The sequence below is a fragment of the Narcine bancroftii genome, chromosome 5 (assembly GCF_036971445.1).
Source record: "Narcine bancroftii isolate sNarBan1 chromosome 5, sNarBan1.hap1, whole genome shotgun sequence".
Lineage (NCBI taxonomy): Eukaryota > Metazoa > Chordata > Chondrichthyes > Torpediniformes > Narcinidae > Narcine > Narcine bancroftii.
Window position 1 is genome coordinate 66418102 of NC_091473.1, and position 24906 is coordinate 66443007.

The window sequence follows — 24906 nt, forward strand, 5'->3', positions numbered from 1 at the left end:
TCGGCTCCGAATCATGGGTCCTCTACCGGCATCACCTACGGCTCTTAGAACGCTTCCATCAGCGCTGTCTCCGCTCCATCCTCAACATTCATTGGAATGACTTCATCACCAACATCGAAGTACTCGAGCTGGCAGAGTCCGCAAACATCGAATCCATGCTGCTGAAGACCCAACTGCGCTGGGTGGGTCACATCTCCAGAATGGAGGACCATCGCCTTCCCAAGATCGTGTTATATGGCGAGCTCTCCACTTGCCACCAAGACAGAGGTGCACCAAAGAAGAGGTACAAGGACTGCTTAAAGAAATCTCTTGGTGCCTGCCACATTGACCACCGCCAGTGGGTTGATATCGCCTCTAACCGAGCATCTTGGCGCCTCACAGTTCGGCGGGCAGCAACCTCCTTTGAAGAAGACCGCAGATACCACCTCACTGACAAAAGACAAAGGAGGAAAAACCCAACACCCAACTCCAACCAACCAATTTTCCCTTGCAACCGCTGCAACCGTGCCTGCCTGTCCCGCATCGGACTTGTCAGTCACCAATGAGCCTGCAGCAGACGTGGACATACCCCTCCATAAATCTTCGTCCGCGAAGCCAAGCCAAAGAAAGAAGGATTAGAATAGCATGGCTAACACAGTGGTTTGTGGAACGCTGTTACAGCGTCAGTGACCTGTGGTTGAATCCAACACTGTCTAAGTACTTTGTATGTTCTCCCAGTGACCTATATGGGTTTCCACCAGGTGTTCCGGTCTCCTCCAATGTTCTAAAGAGACCTACAAGGTTGGTAGGTTAAATGGTCACGTGGATGTAATTGGGTTGCGCAGGCTCATGGGCCAGAAGGGCCTATTACCACACTATGTCTCTGAATTTTAAAAAAATCAGGTCAATAACTCAGTTTACCTCTGAGGGTCTGATTTCATCATCTACAGAACAGAAAGGATGACTGATTGAAGAGCGAATATTCAGTGTGTGACTGAGATATGCTCCCCAAAAGTGGTATTTACCAGAAACGTTTGGTCCAACAAACAGCGAACTTTGCTTTTTGACAGTGTAATGCTGGGGTTCTGTGTGGAAGTGTTGAAGACCAACTACTGCAAGGAAATAAACAGGAATATAGTTTGGGGAACAAGAAAGTTAAGAAAAATAAAATATCCCCCTCAAATTATTCAATAATCACAAAAACACAAGGATTGGAAACAAAAGGAGACCATTCAACTCCTTGCAAGTCCTCTCATTTACTGGAAATTCTTCATTGCCATGAACATTGATTCCCTCATTAAATAGGTCTGTTAATCTCAGTTTTGCACGTGTTCACATTTTGCACCCAGAGTTCACTGGTTGCAAGGAGTTCCAAGGACTCACAAGGTGCAGAGATCTGTCTTAAATGGCCACCCCCTTACTTTGAGAGTATCCCTCTGGTTCTGGACTCTCCCAAGAGGTGGAACATCCTAAAACACACAATATTACAGCACAGTATGGAACCTGCAACCCACAATATGGTGCCAGCTGATAGAAATCTAGGCAACAAACTAAATCTGTCCCTCCTCATACCCGTAACCCTTTAATTTTCTTGTATAAGGGGCATATGGTCCTCTCAGAATTTACCATGTGGCTGCCCAAGAAGCTTGTGCAGGACCAGACACCTCTCCTCACTGATGGGACGGAGGTGGAGAGAACACAATAAAAATAGGAGCAAGAGAAGGCCATCTGACCCATCAAGCCTTCTCCGCCAATGATATCATGGATGATCCTATAGGCTCATCTCCACCTCCCTGTCTTTTGCCCATATCCCTTAATTGCCCTACTTTAAAAAAAAAACTTAAAGGGTCAGAATAGTGAAGTTCTTGGCGGTACATATTTCAGAAGTCCTCTCCTGGAGCCAGAACATTGAAGTGATCATGAAGAAAGCAAACAAGCAGTCTTCAGGAGAAATATACGATAATGACTGGCTGCATCTTAGCTTAGGAAATCAGAAGGCTCCAGAAGGAAATACACATAGAGGCTCTGACCTCCCATATATCTATGTGATGCACTGCCTCAAGAAGGAAGCCAATATCTTCTCATTACTACCTTTGAGCAGAAGGTACAGAAGCAGGAGACTAGCATCTCTAGGTTCAAGAACAGTTTCTTTCCATAGCTATAAGGCTCTTGAACCCACCCTTGGTACACTAATCATAGACTGCTCCAAAATCACAAAAGTACTGTCTGCAATACTGTAAATCACATTTTTTTTTTGCAATGGGATAACTGTTAATACTGTATTAATTATATATTTGTTTTCTCTTTTCAGTTCAATGTTTTAAAAAATATAAAGAAACAGAACGGTAACGGACCCTCCTGCCCCCTCCCCCACCCCCATACACCAATTAATCTATAATCCCTGTATGTTTTTTTTGAAGGGTGGGGGAAACTGGAGCACCCAGAGGAAACCTATGCAGACACAAGGAGAACATACAGACTCCTTACACACAGCACCACATTCAGTGGAATCCACAGCTGATTGATAGTTACTGTCAATTGAAAAATTGTTACCTAGTGCAATTAGGTGGAACATCACCAGGCTTATCATCATGCTTAAACATCTCATTAAAAGGGAGAACACCTATTCCCAACAAATACAAAATGGGATGAAAAATAAATTGCAGCTTATCTTCTGGCAACAACACTTTATATTTCAAAATTATTTTCTGATAACATTTGAGTGATTCTTTTACCCAAAATATACTGCTGGATTTCAGGTATTCAAAGAAACAGTGCCAAACTTTGCTTTGAGTGCTATCCAGGGAAGTAAACCCATACTTAAGTATAAAAGGCATTGCAAAATAAAGCAAAAGTGCAGAATATAATGTGACAGAGGAAACATTCAGTTAAAACAGTGCAAGGGCAGCATCATTTTACTGATGAGGTCTGTTTAAGAGCCTGATAACAGTAACTTGCAATATGCAAATTGAAAGTTTCATCTGTTCTTCTAATAGAACCACAGAACAACAGGGCACAGAAATAGGCTCTTCAGCGAATAGTCTGTGCCAAACAGTTATTCTGCCTCATCCCATTGACCTGTACCCGAATGCTCTCCATACCCCTCCCATTCATGCACCTATTCAAATTTTTATTAAATGTCAAAATTTAGCCTGCATTCACCACTTGAGTTGGCAGCACACTCTCACCACTCTCTGAAGAAGTTCCCCCTTTAAAAATTTCACCTTCAACCCAAGTCCTCAAGTTCTTATCTCATCTAACTTCAATGGAAAAGCCTGCTTCCATTTACTCTATCTACACCCCTCATAATTTTGTACTCTTCTATCACATCTCCATTCATTTTTCCAGGAAACGAAAGCCTAACCTGTTTAACTTTTCCCTGTAACTCTGTTCCTCAAGACCCAGCAACATTCTTATAAATGATATATTTCAAGTTTATTTTCACATCCATCAAAAATACATTGATAGAGGTGGATATCTCATACATTGTAAGGCACAGTACCAGAGTTACAGAGAAAGGTGAATAGCTCATACATTGTAAGGCACAGTACCAGAGTTACAGAGAGAGATCCGTTAAGGAGAAATGATCAGTGTTGGTCATCTTGTGTTTGGGTGGAGGGAAAGAGAAGTGGAGTGCTCGTAGGGCACGAAAGAAGATCTGCTGGGAGCAGCTTGTAAAATGTCACTATGTTCCAGTGTACAAACACAGAAATGCTGCAGGAACTCAGTAGGTCTCACAGCGTCCATGGAGGTAAAGATATATTACTGAAATTTTGGGCCTGAGCCCTTCTTCAAGTTTTGAGAAAAAACAGGCAGGTACCGGAATAAAATAAATGGCAGGGGGGATGAGTACAGACCAAAAGACAACAGGTGATATAATTGGATATGGCGAAGAGGGCAGGAGAAAGGAAAGATGAGAACTGATTAATAGAGTTGAGGTGGGGAGGAGGCTTGGCTCTGTGAATGCAGAGCTGGGGTAAAGCAGACAGAGTGAAAAGGGAAGAGAGAGGGAGACAGAGCTACAGGAAAGGAGACAGGGAAAGATGAGGGTCCAACGGAAACCAGAGAAGTCAAAGTTAATACCATCCGGTTAGAGGGTGTGGGTGGTCTCAGTCTGGCAATGAATGGGCAGAAATGTCGGCAAGGGAATTGAAATGGGTGGTCACTGGGAGAACCCTGCTCTTGCAGCAGACAGAGCCAAGGTGCACAACGAAGTGACCTGCCGGTCTGTATTCAGTCTCTCCAATGTAGAGGGGACCACAGCTGGAGCACCCTGCAAATTCACAAGCAAAATGTTGCTTTACTTTGGTTGGACTGAGGTGGAAAAGATGGAAAATCTCATAAGGTGTGAGAGTAACAGACTGAGTCTCAAAGTGGACAAGACGAAGGAGATGATCATGGATGTCAGGAGGACCAGGAACTACCACCCTCCACTACACATTAACAACACTGTAGTGGAAAGAGTGGAGAGCATCAGGTTCCTTGGAGTTCACTTAACTAGTTGACTTACCGTGGACACACAACACCTCCTCAGTCTTCCTGAGAAGACTGAAGTGGCCACCATTATATCAAACTTTGTCAGGAACTCCAAGAGTGTCTGGCCAGCTACATCACAGTATGGTATGGTTCCTGCATAGAAATGGATCGGATGTCAATCCACTGGGCCATAAGAATGGTAGAGAGAATCACTGGAGTCTCCACCTTCCCCACCCCCCTCCCCCACCGTTGTGATCTACTGGGTCATAGTCTGAAGAGGGCATGCAAAATCATTGAGGATCTCTTCCATTCTACACACATCTTTCAGCTGCTCCCATTGGAAAAGAGATACAAAAGCATCAGAGCCAGCGCCACCAGGCTGAGGAACAGTTTCTTCCATTTTTCCTTGATGCCAATACAGTTCTTTTAGCTTGTTCTGTTTTAAGTTGCCAGGCCAATATTTTGTGTGTTTTTTTCTGCTAGCTCATAATACTTTTGCTTCATTTTCATTATGTTCTTCTCCACCTTATATGTTTGTAATGTTTCGTATTTTATTTTTTTTGTCCGCCAATTCTCTTTTTGTTATATCGTCCCTTGTTGCTAGTTCTTTTTCTGCACTTTCTCCCTTTCCAACTGTTCTATTTCCCGATTGTAGTCCTTTTTCATCTTAGTTACATAACAGAGCCCACCTCACTGACAAAAGGCAAAGGAGGAAAAACCCAACACCCAACCCCAACCAACCAATTTTCCCCTGCAGCCGCTGCAACCGTGTCTGCCTGTCCCGCATCGGACTTGTCAGCCACAAACGAGCCTGCAGCTGACGTGGACTTTTACCCCCTCCATAAATCTTCGTCTGCGAAGCCAAGCCAAAGAGAGACATAACTTATTATCTGCCCTCTAATGAAAGCTTTCATTGCATCCCATGATCTAAATTTGTCTTTTACTGATTCCGTATTTATTTCAAAGTACATTTTAATTTGACGTTCAATAAATTCTCTAAATTCCTGTCTTTTAAGTAGCATGGAGTTTAATCTCCATCTATATGTGGAACAGTTTCTTCCCTCAGGCAGTGAGAAAGCTGAACAACCATAGGAACTGCTCACACTGACCATCCAAACTCTTATATTCATGATACAATATTTATTTATTTGTATATATGAATACTTGTCCTGTATAAGTATTTTTTGTCTGTATGTGTGTTATGTCTGGTTGTGCGTCTGTATGCTTTGCACCAAGGACTGGAGAACTCTGTTTTAACAGGTTATACTTGTGCAATGAGATGACAATAAACTTGACTTAACTGATTGGGCCCTGAATGGTAGTGAGGGAGGAGATGTGAGTACCTCTTGTGGTCACAGGGGTAGGTGCAAGGAGGGTGATTGGTGGAAAAGGAGGAATGGATGAGGGGAGTAGTCTCTACAGAAGGCAGAGAGAGGTGGAGCAGGGAAGATGTGTCTGATGGTAGGAATGGTGGAAGATCATATGTTGGCTATGGAGGCTGGTAGATGAGGATAAGGAGAATCCTGTCCTTGTTGCATGTAGGTGCAGGGGGCCCAGGCAGTTGTGTGGGTAATGGAGGATATGTGGTTGAGGGCCGAGTCAATGATAGTAGAGGGGAAGCCATGTTGTTTGAAAAAGGAGAACATCTCTGATGATCTGGCATGGAAGACTTCATCCTGGGAGGAGATGTGACAAAGACAGAGGAATTGAGAGAAAGGAATGTAATTCTTACAGAGGACAGGGTGTGAAGAGGTACAGTTGAGGTATCTGTGGGAGTTGGTGGGTTTGTTGAATATGTTTGTTGAGACTTTGCCCCCTAGATGGAGACAAAGAGATTGAGAAAAGTGACAGCGTTGCTCGAGATGGACCAAGTGAATTTGAGGTCAGGGTGGTATGAGAGAGCCCATTGCCGACATTCCAACCCTACCAAGGTCAGCCACCCCTGAACACACAAGTACCACAGACAGTTGTGCATTCTCGATGTGAAATACCTTTTATTTCGGCCTTGAAGCACCCAAAAAAGCACCCCAAAAGCAGGGATAATCTTATAGGCCAGATACAAAAATTAGACCTTAAAATTCTACTCAAAATATCAAGCAATTTGTTCCATAGCCCACTCAGACCTCACCCTACAACAAATATTTAAGCTACCGGTATATTAGAATTTTTTTAAATTGTTTTAAAAAAAACATCTAAAATCCTTCAAAATCACTATTATCAACTGAGGTAAAGAACTTGGCAAGCACATCTGGAGTCTCACTGATAACACTGTCATCATATTTTTTTTGTTGTATTACCAGATTTTTCCTGTTCATGAAATGGCTGTACCACCCTACTGTACCTTTAAAATCTCTACTGTGTTCTGGGTTTGACTTTGCCCACTTCAGTGCATAAGCTCTGATATTATTTCTTGTGACTATGTAGCAATCTTGCCTCTGCTCGAGTACCCATTTTGCCACATGATTTTCCAACTCTGGCCAACGAATGATTCCTCTTCTCATCAAACATTGTTTCTTTGGTATTTTTCTTAAAATATATTCATTGTTTCTCCACTCTCTTACCATCTTCTCAGTTATGCCAAATGTCCTGGCAGCAGCTCAATGGCCACTTCAATGTCTTAACTGGCTTCATACTTTCTTTGTTTTGCTAGAGGCTCCTTGAAAGCACCCACCCTCCAGCCTCCCCCAACAGCTCAGTCAATACACATTTTTTGGGGGGCTGGGGGTGGGTCATCTTATATACCCAAAATATGATAAAAGCATGAAATTCAGACTGAAATTGGGGAGGTGTCTTATATGCCAAAATACATGGATTTTTTAAAAAAAGCAAGGACACACACATCATGCCAGAATTCAAACACCAAAGCCATGCAGCCTTAAACAACTTGTCATAACATACCAGAAGTATTAGTCCCAGTAATATGTGAACTATGCTTTGTATCAGTGAAACTCCAGAGCTCCCTGTTGCTTGGCCACTGGTGCGCATCAGCTACAAAAGGGAAAATACAAACAAGATTTTAGAAGAGGACACTGAAAAACTGAGTTTTAAAGAGATCTCCCCAGATATCAAATATTAAAGAACATGAAAATTCCAAAGCTGCATGGTTTGTTTAGACTTTTGAGGTCACTCTTGATTCTCTAAACAGGTGACTGGAAGACTAGTAACTATTACAATCATTATAACCTCTCTGGCTTCAGAATAGCAAAGGCACAGAATAATTTTAACAATTTGTCCAAAACTAGGTTGGAGGTCAAGTTATTAAAATTGGAGGGAATTCTTTTTCCTGCCATTTAATCCTTCTCTTCCCTGGCACAGTTATATATTCCTGTCATTCACCTTCAGTACCTTCCATGATCATGCAAGAGAACCACTCTTTGACCCCAAACGTTAAGAGGGTGGTGGATCATAGATCTTACCTGATATACTCACTGCTTACTGCAGCCCTGTTTAATCCTGATCTTTATTTAGCAGGTACACTTAATCCATCACATTACTTACGGCTACTCCGAGTGAGATGTCTTTAATTCTGGCAAGGTCAGGTTTCGTCCCACTGCACAACTCCAGTGCAATTCCTCCATAGATCTGCCTCCCACCTGTTCATCTAACTTTCCTCCATCCACCCAAACTGGGAGAAATGTAATGGTAACCAATTAACCTAACCAGTGCATCTTTGGGATTGGGGGGGGGGGGGGGGGGGGGAGATAACTGGAGCATTGGGGGGGAAATCCCATGCAGCCACAGAGAGAATGTGCAAACTGCACACACGCAGCACTCGCAAGGTCAGGATCAGACCCAGGATATTCTGCGTCAACATTACCACTGTGTTACCTAAAGTAAAAAAGCAATGTTGGACAAACTCAGCAGGGCAAATAGTGCTTTTTTATATCTTCTTTCTTCTTCTTTGGCTTGGCTTCGCGGACGAAGATTTATGGAGGGGGTAAAAAGTCCACGTCAGCTGCAGGCTCGTTTGTGGCTGACAAGTCCGATGCGGGACAGGCAGACACGATTGCAGCGGTTGCAGGGGAAAATTGGATGGTTGGGGTTGGGTGTTGGGTTTTTCCTCCTTTGCCTTTTGTCAGTGAGGTGGGCTCTGCGGTCTTCTTCAAAGGAGGTTGCTGCCCGCCAAACTGTGAGGCGCCAAGATGCACGGTTTGAGGCGTTATCAGCCCACTGGCGGTGGTCAATGTGGCAGGCACCAAGAGATTTCTTTAGGCAGTCCTTGTACCTTTTCTTTGGTGCACCTCTGTCACAGTGGCCAGTGGAGAGCTCGCCATATAACACGATCTTGGGAAGGCGATGGTCCTCCATTCTGGAGACGTGACCCATCCAGCGCAGTTGGATCTTCAGCAGCGTGGACTCGATGCTGTCGACCTCTGCCATCTCGAGTACTTCGACGTTAGGGATGTAAGCGCTCCAATGGATGTTGAGGATGGAGCGGAGACAACGCTGGTGGAAGCGTTCTAGGAGCCGTAGGTGGTGCCGGTAGAGGACCCATGATTCGGAGCCGAACAGGAGTGTGGGTATGACAACGGCTCTGTATACGCTTATCTTTGTGAGGTTTTTCAGTTGGTTGTTTTTCCAGACTCTTTTGTGTAGTCTTCCAAAGGCGCTATTTGCCTTGGCGAGTCTGTTGTCTATCTCATTGTCGATCCTTGCATCTGATGAAATGGTGCAGCCGAGATAGGTAAACTGGTTGACCGTTTTGAGTTTTGTGTGCCCGATGGAGATGTGGGAGGGCTGGTAATCATGGTGGGGAGCTGGCTGATGGAGGACCTCAGTTTTATTCAGGCTGACTTCCAGGCCAAACATTTTGGCTGTTTCCGCAAAGCAGGACGTCAAGCGCTGAAGAGCTGGCTCTGAATGGGCAACTAAAGCGGCATCGTCTGCAAAGAGTAGTTCACGGGCAAGTTTCTCTTGTGTCTTGTGTCTCAGCGCGGACATTGGCGACTTCAGGGGTTTCTACGAGGCTCTAAAGGCTGTGTACGGCCCCTCACCCCAAGTCCAAAGCCCGCTGCGCAGCTCAGACGGCAAAGTCCTCCTCAGCGACAAGATCTCCATCCTCAACCGATGGTCAGAACACTTCCAATCTCTTTTCAGTGCCAACCGCTCAGTCCAAGATTCCGCCCTGCTCCAGCTCCCTCAACAGCCCCTAAGGCTAGAGATGGATGAGGTTCCCACCCTGGATGAGACATATAAGGCAATCGAACAACTGAAAAGTGGCAAAGCAGCAGGTATGGATGGAATCCCCCCAGAAGTCTGGAAGGCTGGCGGCAAAACTCTGCATGCCAAACTGCATGAGTTTTTCAAGCTTTGTTGGGACCAAGGTAAACTGCCTCAGGATCTTCGTGATGCCACCATCATCACCCTGTACAAAAACAAAGGCGAGAAATCAGACTGCTCAAACTACAGGGGAATCACGTTGCTCTCCATTGCAGGCAAAATCTTCGCTAGGATTCTACTAAATAGAATAATACCTAGTGTCGCCGAGAATATTCTCCCAGAATCACAGTGCGGCTTTCGCGCAAACAGAGGAATGACTGACATGGTCTTTGCCCTCAGACAGCTCCAAGAAAAATGCAGAGAACAAAACAAAGGACTCTACATCACCTTTGTTGACCTCACCAAAGCCTTCGACACCGTGAGCAGGAAAGGGCTTTGGCAAATACTAGAGCGCATCGGATGTCCCCCAAAGTTCCTCAACATGATTATCCAACTGCACGAAAACCAACTAGGTCGGGTCAGATACAGCAATGAGCTCTCTGAACCCTTCTCCATTAACAATAGCGTGAAGCAAGGCTGTGTTCTGGCACCAACCCTCTTTTCAATCTTCTTCAGCACGATGCTGAACCAAGCCATGAAAGACCCCAACAATGAAGACGCTGTTTATATCCGGTACCGCACGGATGGCAGTCTCTTCAATCTGAGGCGCCTGCAAGCTCACACCAAGCTTTTTTATATAGCAAAGATAAAAATACATAACTGACATTTCAGCTTGAGCTGAGGTATGGAAAAATGTCAGCAGATATCTGAATAAAAAGGTAAGGGGGGAGGTGTGGGGGAGGAGCATGGTTGCAAAGGTAGGAGGTTATAGGTGGAGAAGGGAGGGAGGGCACAGCAACAAGCGAGGGGAGAAGGAATAGCAAGGTGAATAGAGAGGGAAGAGGGAGGAGAGCTGAGGGTAAGGAGATGTGGGAAGGGAAGGAGAGCAGGTTAGCAGAAACCAGAGAAGCCAATGTTAACGCCATCCATCAGGAGAATGCCCAATTGGAGAATCAGGTGTTGTTCCTCCAATTTACAGGTCATTTTGGTGGGATGGTACATGAGGCCATGGATGGACATATGAGTGGGACACCGAACTGAAATGGTTAGACACTGAGAGGTCCCTGTCTCTGGTGCAGACTATGAAGATGCTCAGTAAAGCGATCTCCCAGTCTGCACCAGTCTCTCTGAGGTAGAGATGTCCACAAAGGGATCACCAGATGCAATAAATCATTTCTGCAGATACACAAGTGTTGCTTCACTCTAAAGGCCTATTTGGGGCCCCAGATTGTGGTATGGTAGGAGGTGTGGGCACAAGTGTTGCACCTCCTGCAGCCACAGGGAAGGTGTCTGGGTGGATGGGGGGGGGGGGGGGTGGGGAGAATTGGTAGGGAGGGATGAGTACACGAGGGAATCACAGAGGGAATGGTCCCTACAGAAGAGAGGAGAGGGGAAGGTGTCTAGTGCTGGGATCTTGTTGTAAGTGTTGGATGGTGGGATGGTTTGTTGCATCTGAGGCAGAGGAGGCCAGGGTAAATGAGCAGGAAATGGAGGAGATGCAGGTGAGGGATGGTGGTGGAGGGGAAGCCACGTTTGTGGAAGAAGGCAGACATTTTAGATGAATTGGACTGGAAGGCCTCTTCTTGGGAACAGATGCAGCAGAAACAGAGAAATTGTGAGAAGGGAATAGAATCCTTGCAGGGGACAGGATGTGAGGCAGTGTAGTTGAGGTAGTTGTGGAAGTTGGTAGGTTTGTAAAATATGTCAGTGAAAAGTTTGTCTCCAAAGCTGGAGACAAGAGAGGTTCAGAAAGGGGAGAGTGTTGTTGGAGATGGTCCAGGTGAGTTTGAGATCAGGGTGGAAGTTGGCAGCTAAGTGAATGAAGTTGACAAGCTTATTGTATGTGCATGAGGCAGCTCCGATGTAGTCATCAATATAGGAGGAGTTGAAGGGCATTGCCTGGGTAGGCTTGCAGCATGGATTGCTCCACAAAGCCCACAAACCATGGTTACTCCTTTGATTTGGAAGAAGTAAGATGAGTCAAAGGAGAAGTTGTTTGGACTGAGGACAAGTTCTGACAAGTGGAGGAGGGTGATGGTAGAGAGGGGACAACTTCCATTTCCTGCTCATTTGTCCTGTCCCCCTCTGCCCCCAGAGGCAACTAACACAGGATTCCCCTTGTCCTTACCTACCACTACACCAGCTTCTGCATCCAACATGTTGTCCTTTGGAATTTCTGGTACTTACAATAGAACTCCACTACCTGGAATATCTTCCCCTCTCTTCCTTTTCTGCATTCCATAGGGACCGCTCCCTGTGACTTCCTCGTGCACTAATCCCTCCATACCAATGACCCTCCTGGCACCTTCCCCTGTGGTCGGATTCCAGAAAAACAGATTTAAGCCCACCTGAATTCTGCTGCCGTATCCACCCCCACCCCCTTCCAGTTGAGCTGCCGTCTCCTCCCTCCCCCCCCCACCTGCCCGACCTGCGCTGCTGATCTCCACCCCCCCATCCCAACTTGCACTGCCGGTTTTTCCCCCTCGCTCACCCGACCCGTGCTGCTGGTCTCCCCCCTCGCCTGTCCAACTCGCGCTGCCGGTCTCTCCCCCTCACCTGCCCGACTCACGCTGCTGTCTCTCTCCCCACTTGCCGGTTTTTGGAGCTTTCCGGATTTTAGATGTCCAGATAAAGGATTGTGTTCCTGTATTATAAAGTTGTTCAATTGAGATTTATTAATGCATTGTTTAGTTTAGATAAAATTCCTGCTTGGGTTAAGATAAAATTTAGTAAGATAGGAGAGATAAATTTACAGGATTTTATCTATAAATGGAATTCTAAATTGTTAGTAGGAAATAGATAAACACCTATTTTAAAACATCTGATTGAATAGTGGAATAATATTGATAATGAAATAGGTATGAAAGGTTTAATATCTTGAAAAATGCCCCTCTGTCAAAGTAGACATTTCTTTTTCAATGAATAATCAATTTTTGCAGACTTGGATGCAGATGGGCATTAAGAAAATTGAAGATTGTTTTGACAATGGGAAATATATAATGTTTGAATGAATGAAGAATAAATTTAATGTATCTAATAATTCTTTATTTTGTTATTATCAAGTTAAAGCTTTTTTGTCTCATAAAATTGGTTCGAGTTTCACATTACCTAGTCAAAGTGAATTAGAATTACTAATTTGTAACAGTAATATAAATAAATTTATTTCCGTAATGTATAATTTACTTCAAAGAAAAGCACCAAAATAAGAGTGTATAAATTGAGATTAAGATGGGAAGTAGATTTAAATAGACAAATAAATGAGGAAGATTGGATGGAATTATGTAAGAATAGCATGACTAAAAATTGTAAATGTAAGATACAGGTTAGTTCTACAGCTACCTCCTTCAGAACCCGAGGCTGCATTCCACCTGGTTGGGGGAGACTTATCTATCCTTGGACAATTTAGCTTCCCAAGTACCTTCTCTCCCATGATCTTGACTGCACTCACTTTTCAGAGAGCCATGAGAGTTCTGTATGTTACTAATGTCTTCCACCCAGATCCAAAATATTCATTCAGTTCCTCTGCCATCTCCTTGTCTCTCATTACAATTCCTCTAGCATCTTTTTCTATCTACTTTTGTCTCTTTTTGTATGTTAAAAAAAAGCTTTTAGTATCCAATTTAATATTATTTGCTATCCTTCTTTCATAATTCATCTTTTCCTTACTAATTATCTTCTTTGTTGTCTTCTCCAAGTTTTTAAGTTATTTTTGCTTCCTTGTATAATCTCTCTTTTGCTTTTACATTGGCTTTAACTTCCTGTCAGCTACAATTGTCTCATTTTTTTCCATTCACAATTTTTTTTCTTTTTTTAATATGTACCTGCCCTGCACTTTGCTCATTTCTCACAGAAACTGCAGGCCATTGCTGATCTGCTGTCTTCCCCATTGGTGTGTTTTTCCAATCAACTTTGACCAGTTCCTCTCTCATGTGACTGTAATTTCCTTTACTCCACTGAAATACCAAAACATCAGACTTTAGTCTCTCCCTTTCAAATATCAAAGTGAACTCAATCATATTGTGATCACTGCCTCCAAAGGGTTTCTTTACCTAAAGCTCTCTAATCACCTCTGGTTCATTACACTGCACCCAATCCAGAATATCTGATCCTTTGGTGAGCTCATCAACAAGCTGCACCAAAAATCCCAAAGTCTCTCCTAAGATCCTGTACCAACCTGACTTTTCCAATTTACTTTCATATTAAAATTCCTCATGATTATCCTAACACTGTCCTTTTGATATGCCTTATCTATTTTCAGTTTTAATTTGTGATGGTCCAGATAAATTCTGTTTCATCTGGATGTATCTGTAATCAAACTTGAACAGCAAGTATTTAAACCCTGAAATGTGTGAACAGATGCTATGGCAATGGCACGGTTGCTCTTATTACTGGTGCTAAGACTGCTCTGTGAATTTCCAGGGGGTGGACTTTGAGGTATTGTAGGAGAGATTCACCATCAGGTAATTGACTACATACCATCTTATCAAAAACTATTTAATCAGATACTGGTGAACTGAGGTGTAATTTGCAAACCAAATCTGCAACCAAATAGAAAAGGAACATCATCTCATCACACCAAAGTTCAAAACCAAGGTTGTAAAGATGGTAGACGACTGCTTGTCAGAACATACCAGGAACATTCAGCTTTATGAATTGTGAACTTTGGTTTGGGGCTCCTTTTTGTTCAAGTGATGTTGAACATCAGCTGGAAGAGTGAGAAAATAAACAAGAATGGAAGTTCAAGCACAGCAAAACATGAACTCTTAAATTGCACTTCCACAATATGTTGTTTGGCACATATTGTTGTTACATGAGGCCACACTTGCTGTTCATATCAGCTGATTCACAGCATGACTAGTAAGAACAACCATTTGTTGTGGAACTGTATTAAAATCCCTTTGGAATTGCCAAAGTATGGAACAATGACTGTGTTAGAGGACATTAAGATGTATCTCCAGACAGTGAATGGAACACAAAGTGTATCAAGTTATTATGGTGTATCAAATCTATGTACAGCATATTGGTGCAATGTCTAAACACAAAATATTGTAAGAAATCTATTTAAATGATTCTCTGATCTATTACTAAAGACAAGTTGGCATTCAAGTGAGAGATGCTCTCTGGCTTTTTAGCCACAAATGAGACTGCTCAGTACCTTCCATATTTCCCATAGGTACAAGTAAGATTTCCCTTCCACTTATAACAAGTAGAAGGCCTGAAGTCCTATTTGATCAAGTAACCCACATAATTTAGTACAACACACAATTGTGCTGGAGAAATTCAGCAGGTCGCACAGCATCTATAGGAAATAAAGGGTAACCAACAATTCAGGGCTGGGCCCTTCATCAGGAATGAAATAAGTCTTGAAACGTTGGTTACCCTTTACTTCTCATGGATGCTGTGTGACCTACTAAGTTTCTCCAGCATATTTGTGTGCTGCACTCGACCTCAGTGTCTGCAGAATTTGTTACTTATACCCACATAAATTAAAACTGCAGGTTAATCATCCAAAAAAAAAACCCATAAACAGCATCAGTGGGAGACTGAGAATGGTAGCCATTTTGCGATGGAAACCTTGGTCCAGACTTGATGAAGGGCTCTGGCTTGAAATGTTGAATGCTAATGGACCCACTGAGTTTGTTGCTCTAGCTGTCTCTCATGTGTCCCCAGGTGAATCATCCAATCGGATAGCCATTCACTAAAATGCAACTTTCCTTCGTTTTTGGGACAAAATAAGGTTTAAATTACGTGGAGTATTCGAGTGATAACATTTTTCTAGCCAACTATGGGATTGTTTGAACTGTTCCACACCATACTAAACTGGAAAACCAATCTGCTCATCACTCACATTTCTTAAATGCATGCACCTTGGCATTGCAAATATCTAAACAACAGGAGCACAAAATCCTTTGTGTGTAAAGAGGAAATAAAATTAGAAGTGTTTTTAATTAGATTGATGGTACAATTAATGCCATAGACTGATGACAATGTCTTTTGGGATGAATGCAGAATAGAACAAGATGTATCTTCATCACAGCATCAAGACAAATTAATACTTGATTTGGATGTGAGTAAATCTTCTCTCCCATGCAAACACATAATGACACAAAGACTCGCACCATGCATCTTTCCCACCCACCCCTCCCCCTCTTCCCCACAGAATTGTAGGCTTGGTCCAATTTTGATGTGATTTTTAAAAAATAAATTATTCTCAAGATTCTACAGCAATCATCAAGAGGGCGAACCTTTGGAAGGTCTCAGGCTCTTATAGATAGCGTACCCAGCAGGTACTGAAAATCTGCGCCAACTAACTAGTGGGAATGTTCACAGACATTTTCAATCATTCATTGCTGCAGTTGGAGGTTCCCACCTGCTTCAAAAAGGCATTAATCAGAAGAGTAGTGTGAGCTGCCTCAATGACTATCACCCCGTAGCACTCACATCTATTTTGATGAAATGTTTGACAGATTCATCAGGACCAGAATTAACTTGTACCTAAGTAATGATACAGACTCACTGTAATTCACTTATCACTCCATAGCAGATGTAATATCGGTGGCTCTCCACTCAGCTTTGGATCACCAAAATAACAGCAACATATACATCAGGCTACTCTTCATTGACTACATTTCAGCCTTCAACACCATCATACCCTCAGTGCTGGTCAACAAGCTCCAAAACCTGGGCCTCTGCACACCCCTCTGCAACTGGATCCTTGACTTCCTCATTGGAAGACCACAGTCAGTATGAATCGGAAACAACGCCTCCTCCTCACTGATTATCAACACAGATGCACCTCAAGGATGCATGCTTAGTCCACTGCTCTATTCGCTCAACACCGATGACTCTGTGGCTTGGCACAATTCAAAGGTATCTACAAATTTGCACATGACATTATGGTCTTTGGCAGAATCATAGATGGGAATGAGGAAACATACAGGAGGAAGATAAATGAGCTATTGAGTGTTGCACTCAAAGTTAAAATCAAGAAGCAGATTGTGGATTTCAGCAGGGGAAAAAAATCAGGAAAACGTGAACCAGACCTCATCGATGAGTCGCCAGTGAAAAGGGTTAAGAACTTCAAATTTGTGGGTGTCAACATCTTTAAGATCTGACCTATGTCGATGCAATCATGAAAAAGGCTTGCCAGCAGCTATACTTCTTGAGGAGTTTGAGGAGATTCGGTATGAGACCAAAGAGTCTTCCAAATTTCTAACATACTGTGGAGAACATTCTGACTGGTTGCATCACTGTCCAATATGGAGATGCCAATGAGATGCCAATGCACAGCACAGGAGAAAACTACAGAGTTGGTCATTGGCATCATGGGCATTAGTCTTCACTCCATTAAGGACGAGTCCAAGAGACGGTGTCTTAAGAAAGCAGCCTCTATCTTCATGGACCCTGACTACCCAGGCATGCAGTCTTCACACTGCTACCATCAGGAAAGAGGAACAGGAGCCTGACAACAAACACCCAGCAGCACAAGGACAGCTTCTTCCCCCTTGCCATCAGATCTCTGAATGGACAATTAACCACAGACATGACCACTTTCTCTTATTTTTGCACTAATTTATTTATTTTTAAATGTAATTTATTGCAGTATTTGCACTGCAATGCTGCCGTAAAACAATGAATATTGTGATATGTTCCTGACAGTAAATTCTGATTCTGGACTTATTTCACTAAGTGACAGGCTACTGCCAACAAAGCAGCAGCCTACATTTTGCATGAAAAAGTAGCACCAGAAAATCATTGACCCTGGATGATTCAGTTCTCTATCAAACTCCTTCTCCAATTCCTCATCCACATTTTAAAAATGACAACTATGAGTCACAATCTCAAGGTGTGGAAATAGACCTTAGATTCCCCAAGTCTGTGCCATCCATCGAGTAACCTGTTTCCCATGTCTCAGCACTCAGCCCCCTCGCTCCATTGACATTCCATACTTGAATGATGTGAAAGAATCTGCCTCTATTACTCACCTAAGCAATGAATTTCTGGAGGGGGAGTGGGAAGGGTAGGGGGGAAAAAAAGGGAGAAAATGCCACTGTGTATATTTAATGAGAAATGTTTGTACATATTTTGGTTGATATGGTTCACAGTGTGAAAAATTAAAAAATATTAATTCAAAGACAATGAATTTCAGGTTTCAATCATCTTCCGTGTGAAAATACACTCTTCTCAAAATTGATTTTTCCCAATCTATGCCTTCCAGTTATAGACACCTTTGATAAGGAAGAAAGTTTCTTACCATCTATCCTCTCCATACCCTTGTGCACCTCAATCAGTGACCCCTCAGCCTTCTCCATTCTAATGAAAACAAACCCAAAATATCCATGCCTCCTTGTCCCTGAAATGTTCCATTCCAGGCAACATTCTGGGCAATGACATCCTACTTGCAATGCAATGACCAGAACATACAGAATGCTCAACTAATTTCCCTATTGCATAACACTCCATTTTCCTCAATACCATGTAATAGTCTGCTCCACCACCGTTGCTAAAAGTGCATTCCATGCACTCACCATGCTCTCTGTGGAAAGCCTTACCTCTTACATGCTCCCCCTGTACTTACTCCCAAGCAACTTAACATTTTGCTCCCTCAATGTTAACCTTTCAGCCCTGGGAAAACACCTCTAACCATTCACAAAATCAATGCCTCTCCTCATTTTGAATCCTCATCGCTCCAAGGAGAAAATATCAAGTTCACTTAGCCTATCCTCGTAAGGCATGCTCTCCTATCCAGGCAGCATCTTTGCAAATTTCCTCCCCTCTTCAGCATCCTCTTCCTTCCTCCAAGTGGGGTCTAATCAAGGTTAGCTGCAACATTACCTCACAACTTTATCTTAATCGACTCCAAAGGTATTGAAGGCCAATACACCATATGCTTTAACAACACTATCAGCCTGTGCAACAGCTTTGACTGTCCTATGGACATGGAACTCAAGATCTCTTGGGTTTTTCATAGTGTCCTGAGTCCTCCCATTAACATTATATTCTGCCTTCAAATTTGACCTGTGGAATGAACACTTTCCCGGGTTAAAGTATATCTGTCACTTCTCAGCCCATCTATGCATCCTATTCATGCCCTGCTGTAACCTATCCACCTATGCTCCAGACTATCCACAACATCACCAACCTTTGTATCATCCACAAACTTACTAACCCACCCTTCTACTTTCTCATTCAAATCATTTATTAAAATTACAAAGAGGTGTCCCAGCTTAAAGATAAAAATTGATTGAAATTTATCCAAGTGGAAAAGAGGGTTCCCTTTGAATTAAACTTCTCATTACCTCTCTCAGGAAAGGTAATCATTAACCATTTGGATAAAAGTCACGATTCAGGAATTGTTTGGTGGTACCTTCTTGGCTCAAGCTCAGCGAGATAAACAATCAGGGGAACTCTAAACATGAAAACTAGGCCTGTTAATTTATCAAAGGTATTTTCCAAAAGTAACCCAGTTTATTTCAATGCATTAATTACACAAGTTGATGGAAAGAGAACATGTGGCAAATTTTTCATTTAGCCAGCTAAATTTCTTCAGATTTTGACACAATTTTTAGGTTCTTGAACTTCATCTCCCTTCATTGCACTGGTTGTTATCAAGGTTTGCACCATCATCCTAAGGATAAAAATATCATGCGAACAAGCCTTATTGAGGAAAATAAATAGGCACTAGAACAAAAGAAAGAATGTGCAGTGGCAAAGGGGAGAGAAAATACCTAGTCCTGGTGTTTAAATTTACATCTTTTACACTGACATACTCAGTATTTCTCTGCAACTGGATTAGTCGGATCAACATCACGATTCACTAATTTGAGCTAATATCTGTGTGGAACAATTATTGTACTTTACAAGCTACTTCCATAAATCTTCTGTGATATTGAAACAAATAACTTTGAGGACATGCCTCCTTAATGAACTGGCTACACTCTCACACTCAGCATTTCAATGAGAAAATTAGGGAAAAACATTGCAAGCAGTAAGAAGCAATTCTCTCAATGGGAGAGAATTTTGGTGACAGTGACCACAACTCCCTGACTTTTAGCATAGCTAAGATCAAGGAGAAAAGCAGACAAAATGGTGAAGTGTTCAATTGGGAAGAGCTAATTACAATTGGATTAGGCGGGAACTGGGAAAAATAAATTGGGAACAGATGTTCTCGAGGAAAAGCTCAGAAGTAATGAGGGGGATGTTTAGGGACCACTTGCACAGGGTTCTGGATAGGTTTGTCCCACTGAGGGAAAAGATGGGAGGATAAGGGAACCGTGGTTAACAAAAAGGTGAGATGGCTAGTTAAGATGAAGAATTAAGTATTCATGAGGTTTAGGCAGAAAAAGACAGGAAGGGTTCATGAGAATTATACGGTAGCCAGGAAGGAACTGAAGCAAGAACTTACAGATCTAGATGGTGACATGAGAAGGCCTTGACAAGTAGGATTAAGAAAAACCCAAAGGCATTATATGCCTAAGTAAAAAGCAGAAGGATGATTAGAGTGAAATTAAGGTTGCTTCAGGATAAAGGAGGCAACTTGTGCAAAGGAGGTCCTAAATTAATACTTTGCTTCAGTGTTCACCAGAGAGAGGGACCTTGGTCAATGTGAGGTCAGCATAGAAAAAGCTTATGTGCTGGAGCAGGTTAAGGTTAAGAAAGTGGATTTGCAGAATCTTCTTAAAAACATTAGGATTGACAAGTCCCCAGGACCAGGCAAGATAATACCCCAGGTTATGACAGGAAGCAAGGGAAGAGATTGCTAGGGCGTTGGCAATAATCTTTGCGACCTTCCTAGCCACAGGAGTGGCACCGGATTGGAGAATGGCAAATGTAGTTCCTTGTTTCAAAAAGGTAATAGGGGGAATCTTGGGAATTATGGTCCAGTGAGTCTTAAGTCAGTGGTGTGCAAATTATTGGAGAGGATTCTTAGGGACAGGATTTACAAGCATTTAGAAAAGCATAGTCTGTCAGGGATAGTCAGCATGGCTTTGTGAAAAATGAAAGGGAGACGTTAGGGGTGAAGTTTAAAAAAAACACAAAGTAGTGGGTGCCTGGAATGTATTGCCAGGGGAGGTGGTGGAGGCTGGTACAATAGGGACATTTAAAAGACTTTTGGATAGGCACATAGATGCAAGAAAAATAGAGGGTTATGGCTTTGAGGTAGAGAAGGTCTAGATTGTTGAGTCAATTTATATAAGTCGGCACAACATTGTGGGCTGAAGGGTCTGTACTGTAATGTCCTATTTCTAGGAAGTGAAATTTTAATTCAGCTTAACATCAGTGGGAGGAAATTTGGAATCCCTTCTCAAGGATAAAATAAAAATCTCAAAATTAAACCCAAATATTCTTGTTTCCCCACCATCCAATGTCCACATTGAAAGCCATTTGTACAATGAATTCTAACCATTTAAACCCGTTTGCTAGGCATTCATTCACAAGTTGCATTTTATTTTTACAGCAATTTTAACTAACATAAAACATTGATAATTTAGAATTGACAGACCTGTAGTATCAAGGATGACATCATCCAAACAGTCCATATTCTCTAGCTCTGCAAAAAGAAGCAAAATGGTCCCTTTTAATTAGTTGTCAAACATATACAAATTTATTAAAATTTCCCAAAGACAACAGTGAGTGGTGGACATGTTCTTCAAGCAAGGTAAATCAAGATAATTATAAAAGGAATAGGTCATCTATGCAGGTCAAGTCCATCAAATTCCAATTTGAGCACAAAGGCAATTAGTTAATAGCTGTCCGATACCTAAAAAAATATTTTTATTATTATGAATCCATCCATGAGCTTCATACTTCTCTCTCTCCCATAACCCCCTCCAGCCTGCGACTCTGGGAATTTCACCCTCCCCAATATTTTGTCTCTACTTCCACGCCAAATTCATTGGCCATGCATTCAGCTACCAATGACCTCATCTTTTTATGTAAAATCTGAACAGAAATTAAGCCAAATTTTCTGGGTGGATGATTAAACCAAAACAAAATCCATTTTCAGAAAAACTTGCATTTTGCATGCAGTCAGTGTATACAGTTATATGCATTTGTTAGCAGTAGAAAATTCATGTCACACATCACATTCAGTCAAAAGTTTTATTAAATGAGTTAAACTGGATCAAACAGAACACATTTAATTTTTTTTGCAGTTTTTAATTTACTCCCATATTAAATGAATGATCAGCCATTTATTGTACATGTTCTGATTTCTGTCATTTTATTACATTATATGCTTGGTTTTGGAGTCCCTTTCCCACTGTGCTCCTCACACCATTTCCTTTCTCTGCACAAAATTTGTAACATCCACAGTCAAGATACAGTTTCTAATTCAATCCTTGGGTCATCAGCACAAGGGTAGATTGTTCCTCTCAAACCTCTAGCTTGCCAAGTCCTCCTGGTCATTTTGCAAACCACCTGCAACTTGAATTGCCCATGTGAATCAAATCCATGCGAGATGCTCTGCTCATGCAACCACAATTAATTTTATTAATAATTCCATCTGGGTGGGGGAGGAAGGCCATTTCCTTCATGGCTTATTTTGAACATTGCTTTCAGCAGTATCCCATGAATGCGTTCGTCATTCTGGTCACAACTCGTGATACGGTGGCAGCATTGCTGGTGCCATTGTAGCGGCAGCGCTGCCACTGGTGTGGACCAGTGGAGGTCGAGGGAGTGGAGATGCAGTGCTCCTGCGGGGTCCAGCCGCCCAGTTGACTGCCATCGGCTCTGCACGGGCTTTGAACAGCCTGTTTAGGGAGCTGACGGTGGTTTTATTTGAAATCCTACGACCGCGGGTCTGACCCAAGAAGGTAGTGCCTATTAATAGGCAGCAAGCCACAAGGGCTGCAGACTCCGGGGAAGCAGAGGACTGGAGCAGGACACCAGAGGATCACCCCCCCCCCCACCCACATCTGAGGAGAAGCAAAGGAGACGACTCACGAGAACAGTGAGCATGGAGGCAGACCAGTGAGGGAGCTCTATGGCTGAGGGAACAGTACATGTGGTGGGCTGCTGGAAACTCAAGGTGAGGAACCCACAGAAGCTGTGGGCTGCAGGAGACTGGCTCAAACCAGCTGGAGGGGTATCAGGTATCAGAACTAGGATTGCAAGGAGGTGCTGAGGGCACTGAAAGGTTCTTGACCATGTTGGAGGTTTGTATCTAGACCTTGGGTTGCCAATGGTTTAACTGTGTGGCTGTGGAAGTGCTGGAGGTGAATATATGGACACTCAGTGACTCTAGTTGGGGGGGGGGGGGGGAATCTTTTTGCATCTGTCTCTCTGACTATAAGTCTGACTATAAGAGGCAATTCCTGCTGGTGGCGAATCTGTCTGCCTTGCAGCAGGCAAAAAGAAATTTCATGTAATATGACCCTGTTTTATTACTATGAAAATAAATTGAATCTTGAATCTTGAGACAATTCTCAATTCATTCTTATTCTTTAGCAATCACTACCAAAATGCAAACAAAGGATATGAAAATATTGCAAAAATGCTCACCCCACTCCACACCAGATGTGTGGCATCATGGACATTTTCCAGATAGCTGACTAAGGATGTCAGAACTGGATGTTTCAACCAGTAAAAAGTAACTAGAACAAGGGATAGGGATCTAGAATACACAAATGTTCAAGGACTTTACAGTTGCCATTGTGTGTGCAAATGAGTGAAAATCAACTTTTCAATTGCTTCTGGATGTGCCAATACCTGAGTTAGATGGTAATTCCTGACCCTCAACCCGATAGAGTTGTGGTGGCTTTTGTCACCAACCATATTCAAGGCAGAGATAGATTTTTGAATATCAAGATAATCTAAGAACACAGGGTCTATGCAGCAAAGAGGCACTAAAATGAGACTACTATTGATTGCAGATTCCAACGGCTGTTGATTTAATTTTCATTAAATTCGGAAATAGCAAGTAACAGACTCTTCCGACCCAGAAGCCCATGCCGCACTAATACACCCATGTGACCAATTAACCTACCAAACCTGTTTGTCTTTGGAAAGTGGGAGGAAACTGGAGCACCCGGAGGAAATCATCCACAGTCACGGGCAAAATGTACAAATTCCTTCTTGACAGTGCTGGATGACAGGGATTGTGTAGTGCTCACCACTATGGTAACCATGCCACCCATTTACTCCTATTTCTGTTTCTCATTTTGTGAAAGCAAAAAAGCATATGAGAAAAAACAAGAGTGAAAGAAAGATGGAAAGTTTTCTTGAGAAAAAAATTAAGCAGTTCATGAAAGAAGCGATTGAAGTGTGTAAACCAGCAAGAGCGCATGTTCAATGAAGATCATGGCAGGAGAAACTTCTGGTCTCCCTTTCCTCTGTTGATGACATCCACCAGGATTATTGCTTAAATAGAGCTCAAAACATAATTGAGAATCCTTTCAATCTAGCACAACAAATCAAAATTAGAACAATCAGGGAAATAGTTTCTACCCGCAGGCTGTGAGGTTGATGAACAGTATCCTGCAACTGAGTAAATCATCCTAAAATAGTTATATACAGTATGTTGATTTTACATAATCTGTTTATGTATAATGTGTTTGGGTCTTTTACAAGACAAAGGTGAAGAATCAGAAGGCAATAGCCGCTTTCAGGTGGCCAGAATACCCCGATGAAAAGCCCCATATTCTACCCGAATGCGGCTGTCGGGAGGCCACCTGAAACCACAAAACCTGGCCCCGAGGAGTACTCACCAAACCCTCCTCGAGGAGTTATAATTTACGCTTCCGAACAATCCCCCGAGGCACCTGAAAGCAGCAGCCTAAAATTAGCTGCTGGGGGGTCGGCTGATGTCGATCAGCCGGTGACCCAACTCCCCACGCCCGACAGTCCCCGCCTCCCCTTTCCCCCGGCATGGGACATCAGGGCTGGGGCATTCCGCGCTGGCCACCACTGCCCCGAATTCCTGCACTGTCCGCCCCAGCCCTGACGTCCCGCACCGGCTGCCCCAGCCCTGACATCCCGTGCCAGCCACCCCTGCCCTGAAGTCCTGCTGTGGCCGCCCCAGCCCTGATGCCTGGCACTGACTGGTCCAGCCCTGACATCCCGCACTGGCCACCCCTGCCCCGAAGTCCCGTGCTGGCCGCCCCAGCCCTGACAGCGAGTGGGACTACGGCC

At 43.1% G+C, this 24906-nt stretch overlaps 1 protein-coding gene across 15 annotated transcripts in view; it reads right to left on the reverse strand.

The window, feature by feature from the left end:
- The window catches only part of LOC138763469 (torsin-1A-interacting protein 1-like), a 121545-nt gene that overhangs the window by 50391 nt on the left and 46248 nt on the right, over positions 1 to 24906 (reverse strand). For 6 of the 15 annotated variants that reach the window (XM_069937659.1, XM_069937672.1, XM_069937665.1 and 3 more), the window contains 3 exons: positions 21278 to 21325; positions 7354 to 7443; positions 1005 to 1091 (listed from right to left, as the gene is read on the reverse strand). In XM_069937659.1, coding sequence (XP_069793760.1) covers positions 1005 to 1091; positions 7354 to 7443; positions 21278 to 21325 — 225 coding nt within the window. Of the gene's footprint in view, positions 1 to 1004; positions 1092 to 2532; positions 2603 to 7353; positions 7444 to 14405; positions 14480 to 21277; positions 21326 to 24906 lie in introns of those variants that run through there. The other 9 variants (XM_069937668.1, XM_069937667.1, XM_069937669.1 and 6 more) reach the window with 5 other exon arrangements.